General features: G+C 52.1%; 1 protein-coding gene across 4 annotated transcripts in view; it reads left to right on the top strand.

The window, feature by feature from the left end:
- MYLK4 (myosin light chain kinase family member 4) overlaps nucleotides 1–24,478 on the top strand; it is a 68,384-nt gene that overhangs the window by 15,783 nt on the left and 28,123 nt on the right. Inside the window, exons 1-2 of one of the 4 annotated variants that reach the window (XM_018039262.1) lie at nucleotides 482–598; nucleotides 20,598–20,752. The exons of the other annotated variants lie outside the window; for them this stretch is intronic. Coding sequence (XP_017894751.1) covers nucleotides 20,732–20,752 — 21 coding nt within the window. The 5' untranslated portion in view covers nucleotides 482–598; nucleotides 20,598–20,731. Of the gene's footprint in view, nucleotides 1–481; nucleotides 599–20,597; nucleotides 20,753–24,478 lie in introns of those variants that run through there. 4 annotated transcript variants of the gene reach the window in all.

Raw genomic sequence — 24,478 nt, 5'->3', positions numbered from 1 at the left:
GGTCCTCTCCAGATGGACCCCAAGTTCCTGGCCCCTTTGAAAGGCGGGGCCCCTGAGGAGCCGCTGTGTCATGGAAATTCCTTGGTCAGCCCTTGTCCCCAAGGCAGCAGGCAGTCTGTAAAGGGGTCATCTGTGAGGCCCTTCTAGTGTGTAGGCACAGCATCTTGTGGGGGGCGGCTGGATCCAGGGCGTCTACTCAGGGTGGCCCTGCTCCCGAAGCTCCTAGGGTTGGGGGGAAGGTCCCTGTGTCTGGAGCTCCTGAGTCCACCTGAGTCCCGCCTGTCACATTGGACAAGTGACCTTGACTCTGAGCACGTGTGTGGCTCTCTGATATTTGCTCATCCAGGGCATGCGTGCTAAGTTGCTTAAGTCATGTTCGACTCTTTGTGACCCCGTGGACTATAGCCTGCCAGACTCCTCTGTCCAAGCGATTCTCCAGGCAAGAAGCTTGGAGCGCGCTGCTGCTTCCTCCTCCAGGGGATCTTCCTAACTCAGGGACTGAACCTGCTTCTCCTGCGTCTTGTGCACTGGCAGGTGGGCTCTTTATCACCAGCACCACCTGGGACATCCCAGGGCGGCATTTCCCAAACTCCTGCAGGTGAGAATCGCCTAGTACTTGGTGGATATTCCAACCTCAGGCCCCTGAAACAGCAGCGCCAGACTCCCCACGAGGGAACCTGTGCCTCTAACGCTCTCTGGGGCTTCTCAGGGACCCCACGTGCCCTATGGACCCCACCTGATTCCTGTGCAGCTGACTCTCCTTCCCTCTCGGGGCTTGCTGGCACCAGAAGACGCCCGCTGCCAACTGAAAAGATGATACCGTGTCTCTGCTGGGGGTTGGTTAGGCCGTAAAACATATTTGGTCCTTGAAATATTTGCTGTTTGTGTGATGTGTGCTCATCATGCATCTCTTCTAATCAAGTTAGTCTTGTGACCCCTGACGTCTCCTTATCCGTAGATTAAGGCTGAGCACACAGCATGCATGTCAGGAGCCTCCTGGTTCTGAGACATAGGTGAATGCTAGCTGATGTCATCGAGTTTCTTGCCCTCTGAGCGCTCGTTTGGTCTCTGGGGTAACGGCTTCGTGGGGAGTCGGGAACGCTAGTTTTGGGGATGTATTTCCACTGCTGCCATAACTCTCTTATCTTTGTGTAAGTTAGTTGCTGCAGTAAACATTTTGTGCTGTTGGTTGGGTAGCAAAAGAGGGTTCATGATGATAAAATCAACAGATTAAGAATCTTAGCAGAAGGAAGATGTCACACAAGGTTTAAGGAAGAACCGGCGGTCAGGTCGCCCTGTGTCCAAGCAGGTGGACAGACCTGTCTCTGCGGAGAATTACAATGAAGCAGATCTTCCGTGAGTCGACTTGAGAGACTGAATGAAATCCAGCCTGAGTGCTCTGTGCCCTACACATGTCCACAAATAGCTGGAGAGGGCACCCGTGGACAGCGGGTCAGGGGAGGTGGCAGCGGAGGAATGTTTGGGAGGAACATCCAAGCCCAGGTGGAGAGAAGGCCTGGCTTCTGCAGCATGAGGCCTCTGGGAGCCGACGAAGGCCGGGGCAGTCCCTGTGGCCATTCCTGCAAACCCTCCCCATTTCCAGTGTTGGGGCCTGAGTGACAGCCTCTGCTTCCCTCCCAGAGTGCCCGTCCTGCACCAACCCGGACATCAGTGGCCTCTGGGCTTCCCTCAGCACGGCCTCAACTGAAGCGACTTACCAGCAGCAGCAGCAGCAGCACGGCCTGCGCAGAGCCGCAGAACCTGGGGGCGGGGTGGGGGGTGCCCTCTGGAGCTGGCAGTGAACTCCGTCAAGGCCAGGACCCAGCTCAGACAGACGCTCTGGACGGGCTGGCCCTGCAGTCTGTGACCAGAGGCGCAGAGACTCACAGGCTCTGCTCAGGCCGAGTGGAAGCCTTTGCTAAATGGAAGCCCATTCCCGCTGGGCTCCAGCGAGGAGGACAGAGAAGTGCAGTTCGCAGAGCCCAGCGTGCTAGCTGTCGGCCACCCCGGCGCCCGCTCTGAGGTGACCTGGGCGTTAGTGATGCTGCCCACCTGGGGGCTGGCGCACAGGTGCGCCCAGTCTTCGCAGAAAGCACTCAGCGCCGCAGACGTGCGACACTGCGGCTCCATCTAAAAGCTCATCGTTTAGCCGAGGTTGAAATGTCAGGCTATCTGGATCAGGAGGAAAACCAGATGGGCAGTCCCGGCTTGGTTCCTGGGGCTGGAGGTTCTCCGAGCTCGGGCTGAGTGTCTGGGCCAGGCCTGCAGGCGGGCCCCTACTTAGGTGAGCAGAGTGGGGTCGGCCCGGGGGGAAGGCGGGTGTCTGCTGACCCCTTGCTGCAGGGCAAGGGGCAGGCTCCAGCCAGCCATTGCGACGGCCTCTCTGTCTTTGCTGCTGCTTCCTCTTCTTGGCCAGTCCCCTTAATGCTCACTTCAGAGCCGAGTCTCCAGGTCCGTTTGGAATAGAAGAGACTCCGGGTCTGTGAAGCTGGACTCACAGAATCCGGCTTTTGCCCAGCTCCTCTCTGAGCACGCAGCGGGGGTGTGGGTTGGGCGGGGGGGCGACACGTACGCCTGGCTCCCCTCTGCCCTTGGTCTTAGGGAGCAGGCAGGTGAGTAGGGGCATGGAGGGCTGAGAGCAGAGTGGGTGTAGGGGGTTGCCTAGTCTGGGGGCGCTGGGGAGGTCCCCTGGAGCAATTGGCGTCTCAGCTCTCACCTGACACGCTGACATTCAGGAGGCGCTCAATAATTAAGGCTCGGAGTGAAGGGAGAGGGAGGCAGCAGGAGAGGAGAAGACGCCCTTGCTGACTGGCCTGGCCAGGCCGAGAGAGGGGGAGCCTTGGGGCTGCCCGAGCCCGATACCAAGGTGGGGGCACGCTCCCCCAGCTTCGACTTCCTGCTCACAGCCCTGCCTGTATTTAATCACCCCTGAAAGTTAATTCTGGTGGTTCCAGGCCTCATTCCTGGGACTTCTTAGAAATGAAATTACACCTGGTGCCACTTCCCTTCCTTCTGAAATTACTGTTGCTATATTTTTAGTATGTTTTAGGGGAGTAAAAAGCATTACTTACCTCTAGTTTTCCACATAACCACTTCTGATGACTACCCCTTTTAAATACTTTTTTTTTTTTCAGGCCATCCAGCCTGAATTAACTTTTCTGTGAGAAAAGGTCTTTCGTGGTTTATAAATTTTAATGCAGGATGCTAACTGCCAGGATATTTTTGGATCACAACCAGAGGTTTAACCAGCCTCCCTTAAGGATGAAACGAGGCGGGCCTGAGCCGCACCTGGACACAGTGGCCCTTTCATCGTCCACGTTCAAAGTCATGACACCTCCTGGCTTAACCTCAGGACGTCAAGAATTCTCTTTTAAAACCTGTTTCCTGGAAATGGGTCTTTGCTGTGCTAATGGATACTTTTTCACTTCATATTTTTTTTAAGGTGCATAAATTCTATTTTTTCCCCTGGCAAATAGAGAAACCCCAGGGTATGGGGGTGTGTGGTAAGAGCCTCCTCTGTATTAAACAGGACAGAGCGTCCCTGTCCTGGGTTTTTAAATATTTCATTAGCAACCGGGGGTTCTTACACTGGCTCCTTCTTCCCTGTCCTCCCAAGACACTGGACTGATTATTTTGATTAAAAGTGCTGAGTAAGAGAATGTGGCCTGAGAATTAGCCTCATAAGTAAATGCCCAAGGCTTTAACCACAGAGGACCTGCTCTGAGGCTGTTTGGAGTTCTCTATTCGATGTGCCCTTAAGGGAAGCTGGGTTTTGAGGCCTGACTTCCTCCTTTGTTTTCTCATCCTTTCTCCTCCTGCGCTGAGTGGTCCTCCTGGGCTCAAGGGTCACTCCAAGCTGGCAAAGTTCCTTGGTGCAAAATTTTCAGAGCTGCTCCCTCTGGGTGGTAGATTTGCAGGGACATCCTTCCATGTGCCTGGTGGCCTGATGTCCTGGCCAGCTGGTGACGCCTGTGGGAGAAGTCCTTTCCTCCGTGGGCTCAGCCCCGGGGGCTCAACCACCGCTGACCCTCAGTCCACCCGTCTCCTCCCCAGGCGGCTTTGCTCAGCCTGTGAACCACACACAGCGGATGTCTTGCTGGAACGGCGAGTTTGCTGTCAGCCAACTATCCGTTCATTCCTGGGGAACCGCTGACAGTTTACTCTAAGGCTCCAAATAAAACAATGCGTTTGTGAAGGAGCATGGTGGGTTTCCCGGGAGGACGGTGCCTGAGGAGGCGGATGGTTGCTGGCCGCGTCTCCACCTGGACGGGGCAGGGCTGCTTGGCCCAGGGGTCCTGCTGGGAGGACTGGCTCCAGTGACCCTTCTGGGTTATGTCAACGAAAAATCACAGAGACCGTGGCTCCCAGTGTGGGTTTTAGGAGGCTCCTTTGTAGTTTGTCAAAAACTGCTTTCCCAGGGGTTTTGGTGTGTAAACGCTGAGACAAACCTCTGAGCGGGAGCCTCCTAGAAGGAAACAAAATAAGGCCTTCAGCGTCTCCTCAGGAGGTTCAGTGACTACAGCACATCTGATGAGCTGACCCCACCATCTGGAAAGTGTCCCCAGAGGCCCAGGAGGGCGTCTGGCCCAGTGCTGCAGGCAGGGCTCGGGTAGGGCTGCCAGGGAAAGTTCAGGAGCCCCTGCAATCTGAACTCCAGAGAGGAGTGCGTCGACTCTAGCACATGTGTGTCCGTGTAGAATTTGGGGCATATTTATACCCCAGTTCCTCATTGCTTCTCTGACGTTCAAATTCCACAGGACCTCCTGTTTCCTCAGTTTCGCGGTAACAGGGCGCAGCCTGTGAGCACGGAGCGCTTTGTGATCGTGGCCCGGGCTGACGCTGGAACCCAGAGGCCAGGTGTGGGCCCAGCTGGCGGGCTGGAACCAGGAGGGCGTGGGGACTCCCGTGGCCCACTGCAGGGGCGCTGATGTCCTTACAGCGTCGGGGGTGGTCACAGCCCGGCGGGGGAGAGGGACACGGTCGGGCTGCAGACAGGGAGGCCTGGGGGCGCTGCGGGGGACGGAGAGAGGCTGACGGGGAGGCAGGGCTGGGTGGACGGGTGTGACGGCCAGGAAGCAGCAGGTGTGGCTGTCCTGGGTCTCCACGTCGGTGACGGCCGGATACAGAGGACTTGTGCTCACCATGGTAACCAGGTGGAAGAGAAATGGCCCCACGGCCCTGCTGGGTTCTGAAGCCCCACCTGACCTGGTGATCAAGTCACAGGATAAGCAGGGCCCCCGTGGGTGCTGGGTGAGAGGGAGGTGGCGGGAGCCCAGGATGCAAGGGCTGGCTGGTTGAGGCCCCAGGCGCTGATGAGGGCGGATCTCCTGCAGCTGCGGTCACCAGGCACTATTCTCGTTGACCCTCTTCTTCTAATGGTGCCTGACGGGCTGGGCTGTATTGCAGACAAGTGAGCAGCCCCTCCTGAGTGGTGGGGGCACCGCGCACCCCTGCAGAGAGCAGGGAGGAGTCGCTGACCCCCAAGCTCTACGTCTGAGAACAGCCTTCCCCCAAAAAAGGACAGACAGGCTGCCCGCCCAGGACCGCCGCCCAGGGCCGCCTGGCCCTTGTAGGGACCTTGGTCAAGCTGCGGTGCCCACTGACCTTTAGAAACAGAGGCCGGCGCTGCTCCCTGCTGCCCAGGGCCTTGGAGTCCTGCGGCACTTTCCGGGCCCCGGTTTGCCTGTGTGGAGGGGAGGCCACGTGACCACCTGGTGGGTTAAGCAGGGGCCACCGGGCTGTCTTGCGTCCTCAGATGGCCGTCGCTGCCAATGGTGACATAGCGGTGAGACGTGGGCCAGCCCCTCCAGACCAAAGCATCAGATCTCTGCGAGTCCTGCTCAGGTGATTCTTAGGATTCTAGAAGTTTGAAACACGTTTCTTGTGACAGTGTCTATCCTCAGGGGTTTCCCAGCCCCTTTCCTGGTGCTTCCCCACCTCCCTTCTCAGCACCCGTTTTTACCCCCAGAACCTTGTGGGGCTCCCCAGGGTCCCACCCTTCCTTGTGACCAGAATCGTGGAGCAAGAGAATCCAAGGGCCTGTGTTTGAGTTCCTGGTGGATCGCTTTCATTTTCAAGGGTCTCTGATTCTGTTAAAGGAGCCAGTTCTTCAAGAGTCGTGAAGATTGACCAGAAAAAGCAAATTCCTGAAGCTCTTGGGGTGCCACCCGTCTGCCCACATCCGTGTTCCCTGAAGCCCCACGGGGACTCGACGGGGACCTCACTTCAGAAAGCAGCGGCCTGTGACATGGTCACAGCTCAGAGCGTCAGGGGATTTGTCTCTCCTGCTAGGAGGGAAGAAGCCGGCAGTAAGACGTGTACACAGAGGTCTGTTTTAGCCTGAAGGACCGTTCAGTTACTTACAGTTAATTATGTCGTCAGGTCTGAGGCTCCTCAATCCCCCGTGTCTCCCGCCTCAGTTTTTGTCTTCTCTGAGTCCGGCCACAGGGGACCACATCAAGGGTGGGATTTCCTTAGGCGGACACCTGACACTGGGATCTGGTTTCAGAAACCACTCACCTACGGTCTCAAGATACTTGAGCCGTTTCCTGGCGAAAGGCGACGTTGCTGTGTGCCCGACCCCCTTCTTCCCCGCCACCCACTACATCTCTGCTGCTGTAGCGTCTGTCTGTAACCTGAGACTCCTCACTCTTTCTGCGGTCCTGCAGCTACAGGGTCTCTGTGCCATTTTTGGACGTCCACAGCTGTGTACGTCGGAGAGGCTGCTTCCTCGCCTCTTCAGAAACCGGCGCCCTTACCTCTGGGCTGACATGTGCAGCTGGCAACGAGGGAAGCTCTGCTTGCTCCCCGGTGAGACAAGAGACTCTCGAAGACAAGAGGCGAGGAGGCTAACCCTGGTGGACCAGGAGGACCTTCCGAATCCTGGGGTCTGCCCCTCCCAGGGCGGCCTGGCCGGGCCGTGGGCTCGAACCTGGACCCGCGTGTCAGGATACCGTAACAGGAGCTAGGGCGAGGTGCACGCGGGGCCACTGCCAGCTGTGAGGCCTTTCGCTTTGTTTCAATATGGAGTCCTGGTGTTTGTTCCCTCGGTACATATGAGGTTAGCAACCAACCATAAACGTCTGAAGTATGAATTTCTGTGATATGAATATTTTATTAATGCTTAGCAAAAAAGCGCCCTTTTTCCTTCCCCACAATTTTCCAGAAAGCTATCAGTGACTCTTCACATTTTTGTTCCTCAGCTAGGGTAACAAATGGTGTCTTCCTGCTTGAGTTAGGGCTTGAGCCAGCTGCGTCAGAGTCAGAACAGTTTTTTCAGAGCCTCACTGGATCCAGACCCTCTGGGGTTCCTGTTGTTCTGCCCTAGAAGACCCCTGTCCAGAGCAAGGCCCCTGTGGGCCCTCGGGAGCAGGAGCACCGGGACGCAGGGTTTGGTGGTGATATCTAGGAGGCTACCAAAAAGCGCCTGTGCGTCCAGCCCACCTGCGCAGGTGCCAGGGGAGGAGCAGAAACGCCGTTCCTGGCTGCAGGGCATTGAAGGGGGACAGCCATCTTCAGAATGGCCCACCGGAGAGCCGGGGAGATGGGGATGGAAGCAGACAGAATCGCTTTGTGGAGAAGAGCCCAGAAACAGTGCAGCTCCCGCAAGTGCTAACAGCCTCAGGAAGGGCGTCTGTCTAGCCGGGGCTGCCTGGGGCCAGAAGCACCCACAGCCCGACCACTTCCACCTGAGCTCTGACTGAAGACGCCAAAAGCCGAAACCGTAACTTTACGAGGTGCTCCTGCTGGGCTGCGGTGAAGAGGGAGCATGGAAAATCAGTGAGCACTCGCCGTCCCGGGGTGCCCGTGCGGCCGGGCGGGCCCCGGGAGAGCCTGGGCTGGGGGTGGCCCCCCAGCGCACCTGAGCAACTGCTGCATCTCCTGTTCTGCCGAGCATTCTTGCATCCTTCTGTCTGGGAAGCCGTCTTGGGCAGTTCCATACTCTCTCGTTTCCGTTCTGGAACTCCTAGTGTTTGAGTGTTGGATCCCCTGGTCTTGGAATCCCTTACCCTTTCACGTCTGTTTTCCTTCTCTGCTCAGCTTTCGGGGAGTTTTCTTTATTGTGGGGGTTCCTTTAAGTTCTCGTCAACTATCGGAATCGATTCCAACAACTCTTTCCTATTCTCTGAGCGCTTCTTTTATGTAAATCCTGTTCTAGTAACAGAGATTGAGCACGTTTCATGAGCGCAGTGATGAGTTTTCTTTTACAGTTTTTTTTCTTACATCACCTCTGCTGCCTCCAACTTGCTTTGCTCCATTAGTTTTAGCCTCTGGTTTTTGTGCTAGGGCCGAAATGCCAACACTTGTCTGCATGTTAGAATCACCAGGAAGTCCTTAAAAACTCAAGTGTCCAGACCACAGGCCAGACCAATTAAATTGTAATCTCTGGGACTAAGATGAAATACTTGGTATTTTTCAAAGCTTTCCAGTGTCCTGTGGAATAACCCGTTGCTTCTCCACGTCCCTCTGCTGTCCTGAGATTCCACTCTCCTGTCGGGATCATTTACCCATCTGCCTCCAGTCTCTGAAACTCTATTACTGCTGTGTCTTCTCATGTTATCTGTTTCCTCTGTGTGGGTATGACCCACTTATTGTTATTGTGGTTAAATCCTGAAAGATGATGCTGTGAAAGTGCTGCACTCAATATGCCAGCAAGTTTGGAAAACTCAGCAGTGGCCACAGGACTGGAAAAGGTCAGTTTTCATTCCAATTCCAAAGAAAGGCAATGCAAAAGAATGCTCAAACTACCGCACAATTGCACTCATCTCACATACTAGTAAAGTAATGCTCAAAATTCTGCAAGCCAGACTTCAGCAATACGTGAACATGAACTCCCTGATGTTCAAGCTGGTTTTAGAAAAGGCAGAGGAACCAGAGATCAAATTGCCAACATCCGCTGGATCATGGAAAAAGCCAGAGAGTTCCAGAAAAACATCTATTTCTGCTTTATTGACTATGCCAAAGCCTTTGACTGTGTGGATCACAATAAACTGTGGAAAATTCTGAGAGATGGGAATACCAGACCACCTAACCTGCCTCTTGAGGAATCTGTATGGAGGTGAGGAAGCAGCAGTTAGAACTGGACATGGAACAACAGACTGGTTCCAAATAGGAAAAGGAGTACATCAAGGCTGTATATTGTCACCCTGCTTATTTAACTTATATGCAGAGTACATCATGAGAAACGCTGGACTGGAAGAAGCACAAGCTGGAATCAAGATTGCCGGGAGAAATATCAATAACCTCAGATATGCAGATGACACCACCCTTATGGCAGAAAGTGAAGAGGAACTAAAAAGCCTCTTGATGAACGTGAAAGAGGAGAGTGAAAAAGTTGGCTTAAAGCTCAACATTCAGAAAACGAAGATCATGGCATCCAGTCCCATCACTTCATGGGAAATAGATGGGGAAACAGTAGAAACAGTGTCAGACTTTATTTTTTGGGGCTCCCAAATCACTGCAGATGGTGACTGCAGCCATGAAATTAAAAGACACTTACTCCTTGGAAGAAAAGTTATGACCAACCTAGATAGCATATTCAAAAGCAGAGACATTACTTTGCCGACTAAGGTCCGTCTAGTCAAGGCTATGGTTTTTCCATTGGTCATGTATGGATGTGAGAGTTGGACTGTGAAGAAGGCTGAGCGCCGAAGAATTGATGGTTCTGAACTGTGGTGTTGGAGAAGACTCTTGAGAGTCCCTTGGACTGCAAGGAGATCCAACCAGTCCATTCTAGAGATCAGCCCTGGGATTTCTTTGGAAGGAATGATGCTAAAGCTGAAACTCCAGTACTTTGGCCACCTCATGCGAAGAGTTGACTCATTGGAAAAGACTCTGATGCTGGGAGGGATTGGGGGCAGGAGGAGAAGGGGACGACAGAGGATGAGATGGCTGGATGGCATCACGGACTCGATGGACGTGAGTCTGAGTGAACTCCGGGAGATGGTGATGGACAGGGAGGCCTGGCGTGCTGCGATTCATGGGGTCACAAAGAGTCGGACACGACTGAGTGACTGAACTGAACTGAACTGAAGAAGCAGCAGAGCACGGAGTAAGACAGAGAGGAAAGGAAGGGCTCTTAGAGGAGGTCAGTTTCAAACCAGAAGGAAGGGTCCTTCTAGTACAGACGTATCAGCAGCAATTTCACTTCGCTTCATTTATTCAGAAAGGGGCTACTCCCTTAAATCCACCCAGATTTTCTTTACCTGTGAGAGCGCTGGCACCACCCTCAGCTGTACAGTTAGAACTTCACACGGCCCCCAGTCCCTCCCAGCATCAGGGCCTTTTCCAGGTCACACAGTCAGCGTTTACCCATCCATGGTTTAGTCACTAAGTCCTCTCTGTGACCCCACGTACTGCAGCCCGCCAGGCTCCTCTATCCATGGGATTTCCCAGGCAAGAGTGCTGGAGTGGGTTGCCATTTCCTTCTCCAGGGGAACTTTCCAACCCAGGGATCAAACCCAGGCCTCCGGCATCAGAAGCAGATTCTTTACCTACCGAGCTACGAGGGAATCCCCACTAATTTATAACTAGTGATAACAGACTTGGTTAAAGCTTGCTTTTCTCTAATTATTCTGGTTAAAAATTTAGTGTAAATAAGATTGGAAACTGGTAAACTGATTAAGAGAAAAATATTCAAGGGTCTTACTAGAACTTAAATGCAGGAAGATGAACCAGTTGCTGTGATTACAGATGCTGCTGATCTGATCTGCTCTGCCCTGAACCACACTTCAGTAGCTATTAATCTGTGTCACTGAATTAACAGGACTGGAATAAAACTCTTCCTTCTTTTTAAACAAATTTCATAATTTTATTTTTTACGTACGTCTGGTCTGCCTGAACTTGGGATTGTGGTATGTTTGATGAAAATAACAGGAAGACAAACTGTGAAGTGGAACATGTCATTTCTAATTAATAAATCACTAGACACAGGCAAGGAATCCAGGCTGTAAAGCACTGCGCCTTTTCACAGGCAATTAATATAGAATTATTTGGCACATTCAATTCTGTAGCTAGGTGGGAAGTTACTGTATTTAATTGTGCTCACGCTCACACGTTTTCCTATGAAGCAGGGCTCTCTTTCCTGTTCTCAGGGCCTGTAACGCAACCGGGGCAGCGGTGCCTCGGCCACCCCGCCCCGGAAGTGGGGTTGGTTTCTCTCCCCCACTGTGACCCCCTGCCCTCTCCCCGCTCTGTCTTTCCTTCCTCGCTGATGAACTCCCAGCGCTCTGGTCCCTGTTCCGGGGCTGACTGGCGTGCTTTCTCCCGTGTGTAGGTGGATGTGACTCGTGGATGTGACTCAAGTATGTGAGCCCAGACCTAGCTACACATCCTGCCTTTTGAAGGGTGTGAGTGAGTGTGTGTGTGTGTGAGTGTGAGTGGGTGTGTGTGTACGTGGAGTGTGGCTTTCTCTCAGAAGCCTGGGAGTTTCGCTCACTCCTAGCTGGTCTGTCTGCCACAGCAGTCCTGAGTGAGGCCAGCGGAGTGAAAGAGAAGGCAGGGAGCCGGCCTCGGAGAGTCACGCGAAGGCTCCAGTGAGACTAGTGACGTTCAGCCTCGTGGGTGTGAAATTTACAGACTCCCAGGCTCCCCAGCAAACACAGCTGCACCTCTTCTGTTTCCTGTTGAGAAAATAGATGACTAAAAGCTATTTTTATTCATCAGTTCTGACAAGTAGGCTTGACTTTCACCAGCCACACTGGTGTGAGCGGACACGTGAACGATGGTCAGAGTCAGTGTGTGCCCATGTTCTATCAGCGTGCCGCTTAGAAATAGGCTTCCCTGTGGCTCAGCTGGTAAAGAGCCCGCCCGCCATGGACGAGACCCGGGTTCGATCCCTGGAGAAGGGAGTAGCAGCCCACTCCAGTACTCTTGCCTGGAAAATCCCATGGACAGAGGAGCCTGGTGGGCAACAGTCCATGGGGTCGCCAAGAGTCGGACATGACTGAGCGACTTCACTTTCTAGAACTCACACTCTAGCGAGTTCAGTACACGAAGGTTTAGACCCTGAGAGTCAAGAGGTCCAGAGGTTCGATTCTCAGCCAAGCTCTCTGAAACGCTCCGGCCTCTCCCTCACAGCCCCAAGGAGGTTAGTGGGGCTCCTGCCGCAGACCTGCTTTCCCTGTAGCTTGAGGACTGGAAGGGCAAGACGTTTTCCTTGAAAGCTTTTTACTCTTTGATGCTTACGTCTCAATGGCCAACCCTTCTACAAAGGAGGCTGAAGAACATAGTTTTTTAGCCGAACACATAATCCAGGTGTCTCTTAGAAGGGAAGCTGGGGAAAGGACATTAGACAGATTGCTCGAAACCTATGGCGTGGTCTGCCCAGAGACTAGGCCGAGTGAGCTCCTGGCCCGCGGGCAGTGCGGAGCTTCTTCGCGTGTGGGCCGGAGACCCCGCCCTGGTGTCCCCAGCACTCTGACTCCCCGAGACTGGGGTCTTGGGGTGCTGGGTGTGAAGCGTTTCCCAGAGGAGGCAGCTCATAGCAGTAGGTGGAACACTGAGTGTGGAGCGAGAGGAGGTGGGCCCACATCCTGAGTGATGGTCAAGCTGGACAAGCTGCTTGACTTCCTGGAGGCTCAGCTCTCCCCTGCCAGGAGAAAATGCTCACCTTTACTCCCGGGAGGGCCGACGAGCTGGGGTCTGCGGACGCCTGTTGGCTGGGAGCCTCGCACACGGTACTGCTGACTCTGTGCCTGTAACCTGAGGAGCTGGGGTCACAGGCCCACCCCGGCCTACCGGACCACCGGGCAGACGTGAGGTGCTGGACCTTCACCTGGAGTCCCACATGGTGGGTGCTGGGGTCGATGGCCACAGGGTCACTCCCAATGCCAAGTGGTGCTTTGTGAACCGCTCGGCCTGGGGCGCGGGTGCGAGTTGGATTTCGCGCGGTGCGGGGCGCTCCCTGCCGCAGTCCACCCGCCCGGGGCTGCTTACGTGTCTGCTCTCCGTTTCAGGGGTTTCACTTTTATACTGGCTCGTTTACAGATGTTTGATCAGGTGTGAACTTCTACCAAGAAGACTATAAAAAGGCAATTTAACCAGGAAGTCTGAAATGCCATACGAGGGGTCGGCCTCTACACAAATTACGTACTGGACTTTAAAAATGAACAAAGTTGCTCTTTCTTTTTCATTTCCTTGCGAAGCTCCTAGAAGGAAAGTTCAGGAGTTCACTTGGCCTGTTCGGGCGACTGTCCCAGCAGCCACACCGTCCTGTCTCTTTTCCTGACACAGCCTCTCCCTCCTGCTCACCAGGCAAACACTTGGGTATGTTTTCAGGCTGGGCTCAAGGGGCAACACTGCCTCAAAGCCTCCATAGCCAGGAGCCCCTGGAGGAAGCCCTCCTGCCCCTGGGCTGGGGTAACCCTGTCTGCATCTTTATTGTAAGAGCGTCAGGTGCTAACTGAGAGCTCACCATGTGCCAGCCACCGGTCTAAGAGCTTCGTATATGTTCGCTTCATGCTCATGAAACCTCTGGAAGCTCAGAACCCTTATTATCCGTAGCTTACAGATGAAAATTGAGGCACAGAAAGGTTAAGCAGCTTGCGCAAGATCACACAGCTAGAAAAAAAGAGCCGAGGCAGGACAGGCATCCTGTCTGCTAAGCAGTTATAACCCGTACAAGATAACTATTTTAATAATGCAGCTCTCAGGTTTTCTGGCTTGATTGTAAGGCTTTTCCATCAGAGCTCTGTCTTATTCCTCTGCGCATATTCAGCATTCTGTCTCGGATGAATGAACGCAATGAATGGGTACACATGCCAGCATGGGAGACAAATTCAGACCGGACAGGAAACTTGAAAATGATGAGAACTTACGCTGGGGCTCCAGCTCCAGCTGCTCGCCACAGTGAATGCTGTTGACAATTTCCTGTGACTTCTTTTAGGAATGCCAGCATGTATGCATGTGCTTAAAGAATTCGTCCAAGCAGGATCACACTTGAACACATTCTGTTCATTCCTAGCGCATACAGGGCCGCTTTTACCTTAGCAAGACTGAAAAGGGTTTCCCATCCATCCACCCATCCATCCATCCACCGGCAGACGCTTGAGTTTCTTCCACATTTTGGCCGTTGTGGATAATGCTGCTGTGGACAGGGCTGTGCAGACACATTTCGGCATTCTTGCTGTTAGATCTTTCGGGTGCACACTCGGAAGCGCGACTGCTGAGACGGTAGCGTCTGTTAAATCTTTGGAGAATCCGCCTCACCCTTTTCCCCGGTGGCTGCACCATTTTGCGTCCCCACCATCAGTGCACAGGGTTCCGATTTCTTCACACCCTTGCCAGCACTTACTGGTTTTATGCTGGGCTCCCAGGCGTGGTGGGTGTGGTGTGGTATCTCGTTGTGGTTTGGGGCTTATGTTATTTTATTTTATTTTAGTCCACGTGGCATGTGGGATCTTAATTCCCTGACCAGGGATTGAGCCCATGGCCCCTATAGTGGAAGCTCGGGGTCTTAACCGCTGGACCACCAGGGAAGTTCCCTGGCTTATATCACTCGTCGTTCAGGAAAAATCATCCTTCGTTCTGGGTTTGGGTGGGAGTGTTTTAAGGAGAAATAACAAAAGCAAAGTTCTCCGTGGGATGTGGCTCAGGGTATGTTTGTCAGCCAGCGTCTGGGCCCAAATGAGGAATCCGACCTTTAAACTGGCTGGGAAACCCTGCACCGCCCCGCCAGGCTGACCCCCAGCGACCTCCCCGGGGATTCCTGAGTGTTAAATCGTGCCCTGACTCTGGGTGGGAACGGCCTGCTCTAACAAAGTACTGGCGACTGCTTTGTGCTGGCGTTTATGGCAACAGGAGAGTGTTCTTCCAAGTGTCGGGGCCAGGCGTGGGCACGCCTCCCCGGTGGGGGTGGACTTGCCCCGGGCAGCGGAGTCAGAGCCGACAGCGGACCCGCCTGTCCTGGGGGCCCTGCACCACGCTGGTGTTCGTGATGCTTTTCTTTTTCCCAAAACACTTCCACATTCGTCACTGTGTGTTAGCCCCTCAGTGGTCTTTGAAACTAGGGGCGATAAACCCGCGTCTCTAACATGGAGCACTCTCCACAGGGAATGCAGCTGGTTAGCAGAAACGCCCCTAGGACCCAGCCTCCTGACTGTGGGCCAGTGATCCATCTGACAGAGATGGTCCCCTCCCAGAGTTAAGACTTCATGCCTTTTAAGAGCCTGCTTTCTTCAGGACTTTTTCTGGCTTCAAGCAAAGTACCCTGTCGAGCAGCAGCAGACAGTAGCTTGTGTCTGGCCCTTTCTCCGTGGACCCTGGTGGTAAAGACCAGCTCGGTGAGGATGGGCACAACCCTGGGGCCTCCCTAACCTTGGCAGGTTCCACCTAGTACCCCTCACAAGCCTTTGAGACCAGGGCTGGTTAACTCTGCTCAGCTTAAGGTTAGAGACCTCTGCTGATGACTCTCACGATGGTTAAAACCAACGTCTCCAAACACGAATGCCGTAGGCTGAGGAACGCCCTGGGCCTTCTCTTGTTGCTCTGCGTAGCTTGAGTCAGAGATCACGGGAAGTTCTATGTCATCGGAGAAGGTCTCTGGGTGACCAGTGGCTCCCTGCTGGACTTCGGGTGGCCTGAAGTGGATAGAGGTCTGGGTGGCCCTCCCCAGGCTACTTGCACGGACATGAGCCCACGCGTGGCCAGTCTGTCTGCTGGAACTTGCTCGCTGCTAGCTGAGTGGCCGAGGGCACCGGGGCTCATGGACGCAGCAGGTGGGCGCCACTGATGGACGAAGGCGGCCAGCTGCATTTGATGGCGTCGCTCCACGGAGGTCATCCCCCCGGCTCAGGTGGCCCCTGCTGAGTGTGAGCCCCGGGGCATGATGAAGCTGTTGTTCCAGGGGCAGCGGAGTCAGCGCCTGGGGAGTTTCAGGTTTCGTGACTGTCAGTGGGAACACAGTGAAGGTTTCCTCAAATAGATGTGTTCACAGAGTGTCCTTTTCTGCTTTAAAACAAAAGAGGAGAAAAACCCACCTCATAGGCCACCTCTGACATGTTATATACTTACTTGCAAGATGTACACCTTTGATTGATTATTTATATCTTTACAGAGGCACCTTCTTTGTCAAGGATACTACGACTGGAGGAAAGAGCTTTTGTTTCTGAGGAAAAATAATCGTCACTCTTAGGTTGCTCTTCAGAACGACTCCCCAGAGCCTACTTAAAAATTATAGACCCGAAATGTTGCCTTATTTCTTTTAAGCCAGAGATACCCAACGTTAGCATGACTTAAAAATAGTTTTTAATTAGTGGATAATGTTACGTATGAGATGCCCTTCCAAAGCATCTTAGCACTTTACAGCTTCTCAGATGATACCACCCTGTGAAAGTGTGTTCGTGAGCCCTGGGCTGACACCCCACGCAGAAGCTCCTGAAGGGTAACCAGAAGGTTTCCTCCTGTGTCGTGCTCAAACGCAGTTCAAAAATAAAGTCTTGCCCTCATTTCATTCCATCTTTACTGAGCAAGAGGTAAGAGAATTTCGTGAGAAAGTTTGGAAGTAACTGGAGACTTGAGGATATTTAGAATATGGACCATCTGAGGGTGAAGACAAGGACTGCTAAACAATACCCCCACGAATCTGTGAGTTGCATTCACCAAGGAAATGTTGTGCTGAACTCATTCTTTCCTCTCCTGAGTTATTGAACCAACGTGAGTTAGTGAGAGTGCCACGACTCAGGTTAATTTCTGCAACTCCGTTTCTTGCCGTATCTTGCGGGGAATGCAGAGCCTGTGGACTGGCCAGCAGCAGAGCGGGTGATGCTGTGGTTGGCTGGAGAGCCATCCATCCTCAGGACAGAGCCCGGAGCCGTGGTCCTCAGGGTCCTTCCCGTTGTGGCTCGGTCAGAGGACGGTTCCCGCCCTGGACTCGTATGCACCGCTGTGTGCAGACCAGCTCCCTGCCACTCAAGAAAACACACCTCCAGAGCAGTTAGGGCGAGAGATATTATTAGGAGAATAAACCCACCACTCCGATCCGGAAAATGGACGGCCAGTGGATTTCAGTACCTGGGACACTATTAGCACCGGAGTGTTGGAGCATCTCTGAGGGACCCTAAGTGAAACAGGCTGTGCGCTGGCCTTGCCCTCCGCCTCCTCCTGGGCAACATTCTAAACTCCAGCTAAAGACACTGCGCAGTGTGCTTCCAACCTCCTGGGGAAGCCCAGCTCCACAGCTGAGAGCAGCCTGCGCGAGAGGGGCGGCTTCAGAGCTCCAGGGGAGGCTTCAGGACCAGGAAACCTATAGCTGAGGGAAGCTTTAAGCCAGTACATAACAGTGGTTAATTTTCAAAAATGAAGCTTTGATGTCCCATCCAAAAGTTTTCAAAACAAGGTTTGATTTCTCTGTTTTGCTCCAAAGGGACTTCTCTGATAAACAGACCTGCCAACATGATCAATTACTATTTGGGTAAATATTTTAAAGAATTGTAAGAAATTACAAGAAATAATTTATTATTCTATTCTGCCTCTGGACGGCTAGTCCTTGGACGACAGTGACACCGTCTTGCTGGTTGTCTCTTGACCCTGGCTGTCTCGGGCACGTGCCATAGCAGTGTGGTGCGTTAAACGCTAGTTCACAAACCTCGCAGAGGCGTCTTGGCTGTGACAGAACTCTCCACTTAAGACAAAGTTTGCAAATTAGACGGCTAGGACCCTGACGAGCTAACCCCAGGGCAGCTGTTCCCCACCCTTGACTGTGCGTTACTCACATGAGCTGCCCAAGAAAATACACAGGGCGCCACTTAGAATGGAATTTCAGAGAATGAGTGATTTTTTTTGGTAAGGGACACACATTAAAAAGTTATTTGTCATTCATCTGAATTTAAATTTAACTGGGCGTCTTGTGTTTTCCTTTGCTGAACCTCACAAGTCTAAGGCTTTAGAAAAGGTTGAAATAAAGTTCTCACTTTGGAGGTGTGGCCTGGGATGGGGCGCCAGAGCTGGGGTTTCAGAGGCTCTCCCGGTGACTGTTCTGCAGCTGGGGTCGCGGGCCGCTGTCCTGTAGGGTGCATTTCGACCTTGAACCTGTTCTCATGACCTCCAGTTGGAAGCGTCTGTGCCTCCTTTCCGAGGTATCCCGGGCCTTGGGACCCCAGGGGCCAGTGGCGGGGGTCTGTGACACGCAGGCGTGGGGAGAAGCGGGAGCTGTGAGGCGACCTTGACTTCTCTGCCCTTCCTGAGACAGCGGAGCTTTACCCTGGGAACTTCTCCCTGTTAGAATTCTCCCGAAAAGAAGTGTCTGTGCCCAGGCGCTGGGCTCCTTGGCTCACCTTGCCATCGCAGACGCTGCTCCCGGTTCTGCACGGTCCTCAGAGGTGATGCTCAGCCCCTGGGCACCCTGAGTTCTCGAGGGGCCTCCTACACCCGAGTCCCCACACTAGGGCACCCCACAACCCAGGGAGGCCTCAGATTAGGAGGAGGGCCAGGCTTTGCTGGTCCTTCCAAGTTTGATCGTGTGTGAGAGCCTAGTCTAGGCCTTAAACCCCTCAGAGTCCCCACCGGAGACTGCTGCTGCCTCCTGGGGCCCAAGCCCAGCATCGGGGCCTGTCAGCCAGGAGCAGGCGTTGCAGGGTTTGTTGTCCCAGGTGGAATCCACAGTGGTGTTTCTCTGGATTTCTGTTTGCTTTTCTCTGCTCACTTGGTGGTGCCAGTCACATGCCTGAACTGTGGAGCTTGCCACGGCCTTGGGTCTAAGGTGGGCGAGGCTCCTATGAGGAGAGTGACCAGTGGGAGGACGGGGACTCAAGTGCGAGGTTAGGCCTGGCCCTGGGTTGCTTTGAGCCGGACACCACGCCTCCCTGGAAGATCCACAAATAAGGCACAGCACTGTGGATGGAGGCTGGAACCCCTGAGGGCAAGCCAACGCAAGTGTAAGATGGTGGGTTTCATTTAGATTTGTACAGTTTGAAATCCTGATATTATGATCAAATGGTAAGATCTAGTAATCATTGGAATCATGGCATTAAACACAGAGTTCTGAGCTCATTTGTCTAGAGTTTAGTTGAAGGTGTCCGTGAGTCCTCCAAGGAGAAAAAACGGGCTCGGTGCTCACAGATGTCAACCACACAGAGGAGAAGCCGGGAGCGGCGTGATGATGCCCAAGGCAGGAAGACTCGCCAAACAGCCGTCAGCTCCTGATCACGTGTGGACCCTGAGGACCTCTGCTGCGATGAGGTCTAGGATGAAGGCACAGCATCGTCTGTGAGGACGGGACCGTCTGCCATCTGATAGGCGCGTGGCTGATGGAGGGAGGCTAAACCGTTAGATATTTTTACGAGTGACCTATCAGAGGTGCTCATTTAGAAAGAAACCAGATAGTGTTTTCAAGGATGTGAGCTCTGCAGGAAAATTACCGAGGTGTCCTAGCCAGAAGACAAACCCGGTCTTAATAAAGACTTCTGCAACGAGGCAGCCGTGGAGGGAGGAGGCCAGAGCTTTTAATTTGAGTTGGAGTACAAAGTAAGACTCCAAAAGATTAAGTGGAAGGAACATATAGTCCTGGATATGAACAAAACAGCCCTGTGAGAAGCCCAGCGCTGGCAGAATCCTCGAGCCTATTAGCAGCTAATTAACTCCTGTGCTAGCTCGGGCTGACGAGACCGATGGCCCGGGTCACAGCAAATCCGACAGGGGACAGTCCCTTCTGTCTTGTCACTGGGGGAATGGAAACGGGAGACGTGGCTTTTTTCTTTTTCCACGGCCGAAATTCACGACAACAAAGGCTACGCTGTATGGCAGATCTGTGAGGTTAAACTTTAAGATCAACTCTTTGGTATCCTCTGAAAAAATGATTTCAAAAACGACTTGAAGAGAAAGTAACAAAATATAATGCTTAAAGGCAAATTAAAAAAACAATTTTCATCAGAGAACGTGACTCATAAGCACAGTTGTGTTATTTCTAAGCGTAAGTACGTTTATAGATTCAGCCAGCTTTCCCAGCTTCGGCTTCGGAGCTGGTGTTCTTTGACTAGTCCTTGAATTTAGTAAGGAAACTTATTTAGCATTATGAACTATTAAAGCATTGTTTAGAGGCAGTATATTTAGATATACAGATGAGACTAATTCTATCAAAATCCCTATTTTTAAATTTTGATAATGATATTAGATTACCTGGGGGAAAAGGTTATGTATACTTTCAGACATGAATTTGGTTAAATCAGTATAGAAGGGAGCAAGTTTTAATAAAAATATGGATGATTATGAAATGCATATAAATAGTATGCTGTTTCATTAAATATATATATATATATCTCCATGTTATAAAATAAACTAGTCTTAGTTATTTAATCACTTGAAAAGAATTCCTAGGTTTTAGAATTTTTGAGTTAAGGATTTTTTTGCAGCTGGAGTCCCTATTTTATAGAACATGGTTTTCATAGGAGTTGGAATCCTCATCTGGTTAATTTTCTTTAAAATTAAAAAAAAAAAGCCCCACATTTGACTTCGACATTAATTGTCATAACTTTTAGTAGAGAAAAAACTTTGAGGTGCTACTAAGAGTAGAATTCATAAAAAGTACTTAATATTTTTTATAACATTTACCCTAGAAACTGAACTTATTTATTTTTAAATAACACTGCTTCTCTGTTACATAGGAAAGATTGGTGCCAATATGAGTAATTTTGTGGGAGTGAACAGAAAATGAACAACAGCAACGGGCTAGCAGGTGAAGAAATGTCCAGGTTCAGATGTGACCGATGTGGCTACAGCAAGCTATGTACTTGTGTAAATGTGCTCCAGCAATAATGAGGTCAGTTTGAAAAATATATTGCTTATAACTGAATTAAATCAAAATGAAAAATTTTACAGTGATTGTTAAATGCCAAATTGAACTGATCTCATTAAATGTGAAATTCAAGTATATTTAGACTTTTGCCTAAATTTTAATACATGAAAATAATGAGACATGAACAGAAGACTTGGAAAAAGTTACTTCTAACTTTTTTTTCTTTTAGCAGTTTCTCATTTCACAGTTTAGATGTATTTTCTGGAGTTGGATGAAGTAGCCTAGCGTGTGAGCCTCCAGCGTGCCGTGTGTCTCAGTGAACCAAGGATGAGTTGCCGGTGTCGGCCCTGGTGGTTTGACGTGAGCGTTTTGCTCATGACTTTTCACCTTGTGCAGTTATCTTTGTGTGCGTGTCAGGTTCACAGAGAAGAAAGAGTTCATTAAACTCGAGGAGGGGGCTGCAGTGGCGTGGAGTGAGCGTAGACGAGGTTTATACGAGGTTGCTAACTGAAAACAGACTCCAGTTCTGGGCTTGCAATACCCACAGCTGCAGCTTGCATCCAGGAGGGTGCCGTGCTGCGTGGGCTGCGGCCAGCTGTCGCCTCCTCGTGGGCACTGATTTATTTCCTGCTCTTCCGGGCGTAGTCTGGCCAACAGTCTCCAGGAAGAGGGATGAGCAACTGTGTGCTGTTTTTGCTTCCTGTGGAAACCCACGGAGAATTCCAGGTGGAGAATTCCCACAAGCCGAGGGAAGTAGGCCAGCCCCTCCTCGTTTTCAGACCCCGTCCGGCCCAAATCTACTCTATTTAGATACAAGTGCAGGTGCCAATAGTTTCCTTAATCCCCACTATTAGGGCTTATTTGAGAAGCTTTCCCTCCAAACAAAAGTAGTCACTTTAAAGTCCTTCTCACTCTGGCGACCCGATACCAAAAGACAGATTAATGTTTCTGTTTATACCGGTTCATAACATGAAACAGTTCTGCAGTTGCCTGTTCTAAGTGTCTAGAAACCTGCTGTGTAGTGACGCAGGGGGCAAGGAGAGCTGTGTGCACATTTGGGGAAGGTGCTGCGGTGGGCGGGTGTTTAGTGAGAGGAGAGGAGAGCAGAGTCCGTAAGCATGGGTCCAGCTGGCACTGCAGGTAGGAAGGCGCTGTGGGGAAGGTCAGCAGCACACACAAGAACCGTGCCTTTCAGCACAAACGCTTCAGCTAACCGGGCGCTGTTTGGTAAAGAACCCTCCTGCCAGTGCGGGAGGCGGAGATGAAAGAGACCCGGGTTCAATCCCTGGGTCGGGAAGATCTCCTGGAGGAGCGCGTGGCAGCCCACTCCAGTACTCTTGCCTAGAGAATCCCATTACAGAGGAGCCTGGTGGGCGACAGTCCATGGGGTCAGAAAGAGTCAGACACGACTGAAGCGACTTAGCAGGCGAGATTGAAATCTCCTGCAGTTGAGTGGAGCTGGGAAGACTCCCATTTCTCTTCTCTCTAGCTGAGCTGACTTGGCCTACATGCTGTTCAAGGTCTCTTCAGGTTCCAGATAATTTCATGATTTAGTAACTTTTCTATTTCTTTGTTTTATTTTGAACGCTTAAAACACTGTGTTCCTTCACTGTGAATTGCGTGGCTGGGAATACAAAACAGGGACGTATCCAACCCAGCGGATTGGGAAGCAAACTGCTTTCAGTATCTTAATTCCTTTAAAACATCTGCTTTAAACCTGTGATATTTCATCTAAGCTGATTTTGTGGGTTTCTCCTTGTTCTGTCTTCGGTCATTGTGGAAAACAAAAAAGCATTTTTTCCGTATGAAAAATGCTACCTTTCCACACGTATTAGTTTTTTCATGGACGAAGCAATCTTTTCGTGAACAAGAGATTGTTATTCTTATCAGAATCAGTGGATAGCGCTTTCTTTTAAAAAAAAAATGTATTTTTAATTGGAGGATAACTGCTTCCCAATATTGTGCTGGTTTCTGCCAGACATCAGGGTGAATCAGCCATAGGCATCCATGTGTCCCCTCCCTCTTGAGCCTCCCCCCACCTCCCAGCCCATGCCACCCCTCTAGGTTGTCATGGAGCACAGCGTGGGCTCTCCCTCTTGCACGTGGTGTGTATGTGTCTCCATGCTGCTCTCTCGATTCGTCCCGGCCTCTCCTTCCCCCAGGGTCCGCGGGTCTGTTCTCTCCCGCTGAAGCAAGAAGGACAGGCTCAATGCCAGCGCTGCCCGAGACCAGGAATTCACAAAGGAGCTGAAGTGCACGTCTCAGGGGCCAGTCCCCGGGCCAGTCCCCAGGCCACTGCCCCTGAGCAATGCTAGGGAAGAGGCCTCATCATATGCCATTCCCTTATATGGAGGGGAGATGCGAGTCTCCTGATACAGGGTCGAGAGATCGCCCTCCTCCCTGTGGACAGGGCCCGAGGCAGAGGGGAGGAGTCAACTCTGTGGAAGCAACTCCCTCACCAGCTGAGAAATGGAAAGAGGGTCACGTGCAAACGAGGAAGCACACGCGTTTCTGTGACCTGCCCTCGAGACACCCCCACACGGGCATCTGGTTTCTGAATCATCATCACAGCAGAGCGATTCCAAGGGCGCAGGTGCCTGGAAAAGGCCCCCCAGCAGCGATCTCTCGCCAGCAGACAGGGATTTGGAGAGTGCGTTTAACTCCGCTGGGCCTCAGTCAGAGTCGGCGGCCTCGCAGACCCTGAGAGCCGCCGGGGCGTTTCAGCACACGTGGTGTTTCAGCACGCGCGGTGTGTAGGCCGGCTCCTTGGTCCCAGGACAGAAGCAGGGAAGGACTTCAGTGTCCGAAGCAAAGGCACTGACCAGGCACCTGGTTTAGTGTCGAGCTCGGCAATGCACAAAGAGGTAACTGCGGCTTGCTGTTGCCTCCTGGAAGATTAGGTTCCTGATCCTCGTGAAGTAAAATGCGGCAGTTCCAGCACGCGCCTCTAACCCCGTCTCCTCCCCGTCATCACAAGTGCTCAGCACGTCTCTGAAGCACGTAAGGCGAGTTGCAGTCTAAATACAGAGTCTGCATTGCTGACAAGGTCTCAGGGGGAGCTGGACACGGCCCTACTCTGAGTAGAAGGGACCAGCCAACTAAACCTTTGGGCAGAGCCATCACAGATGAGCGTCTGTCTCCAGCGTTCGCATCACATTCCACATTCAGAGATTTCTCAGAGACGCCTTTTAAAGCCACTCTGCTTTGTAATATGCTTGCAAAACTTGCTGCCCTGGGGAAGCTGATCTCTGAGCTTCCCCTAAATTCAGGGGCCACACAGCCCTTCCCCTGGGGAACGCTGGGCTCCCCAGAGAGCACAACCACCCCCGTGAGCCAGCTTCCCAGGGGGCTGGGCTGGACCGCCCGCCGCTTCCTCGGAGCAGGACACAGGAGACGAAGCGATAGAAGCGAACGTGAAATAAAAATTAAAGCGCGCACGGAGAGCACCACGTGAAACGGATCCTTATAAAACTGTCTGCGGCGGGGAGAAATCAAAGGGTTTTATTAGGTGATGAGAAAACGCTGTAAACTTCATGTGAAAACATTCCAAGGTCGGGTCTTGTGTTGCATAAGAGAGGAATTATACTAAGTAAGACTCATTTTAATCAAATGCACATCAAGGAGCTCAAATCCCATTTGTACCTGGTTTGAAATTGGTTACTAACACACACACACACACACACACACACACACACCCGTTCCACTCCTCAGCAACTTTGCAGGTGCTGTTCTGGGGACAGAGGCGGCCGC

Source organism: Capra hircus, chromosome 23 (assembly GCF_001704415.2).
Source record: "Capra hircus breed San Clemente chromosome 23, ASM170441v1, whole genome shotgun sequence".
Classification (NCBI taxonomy): Eukaryota; Metazoa; Chordata; class Mammalia; order Artiodactyla; family Bovidae; genus Capra; species Capra hircus.
The sequence above is the reverse complement of the archived record's forward strand: the minus strand, read 5'-3'. Positions and strand labels throughout refer to the sequence as shown.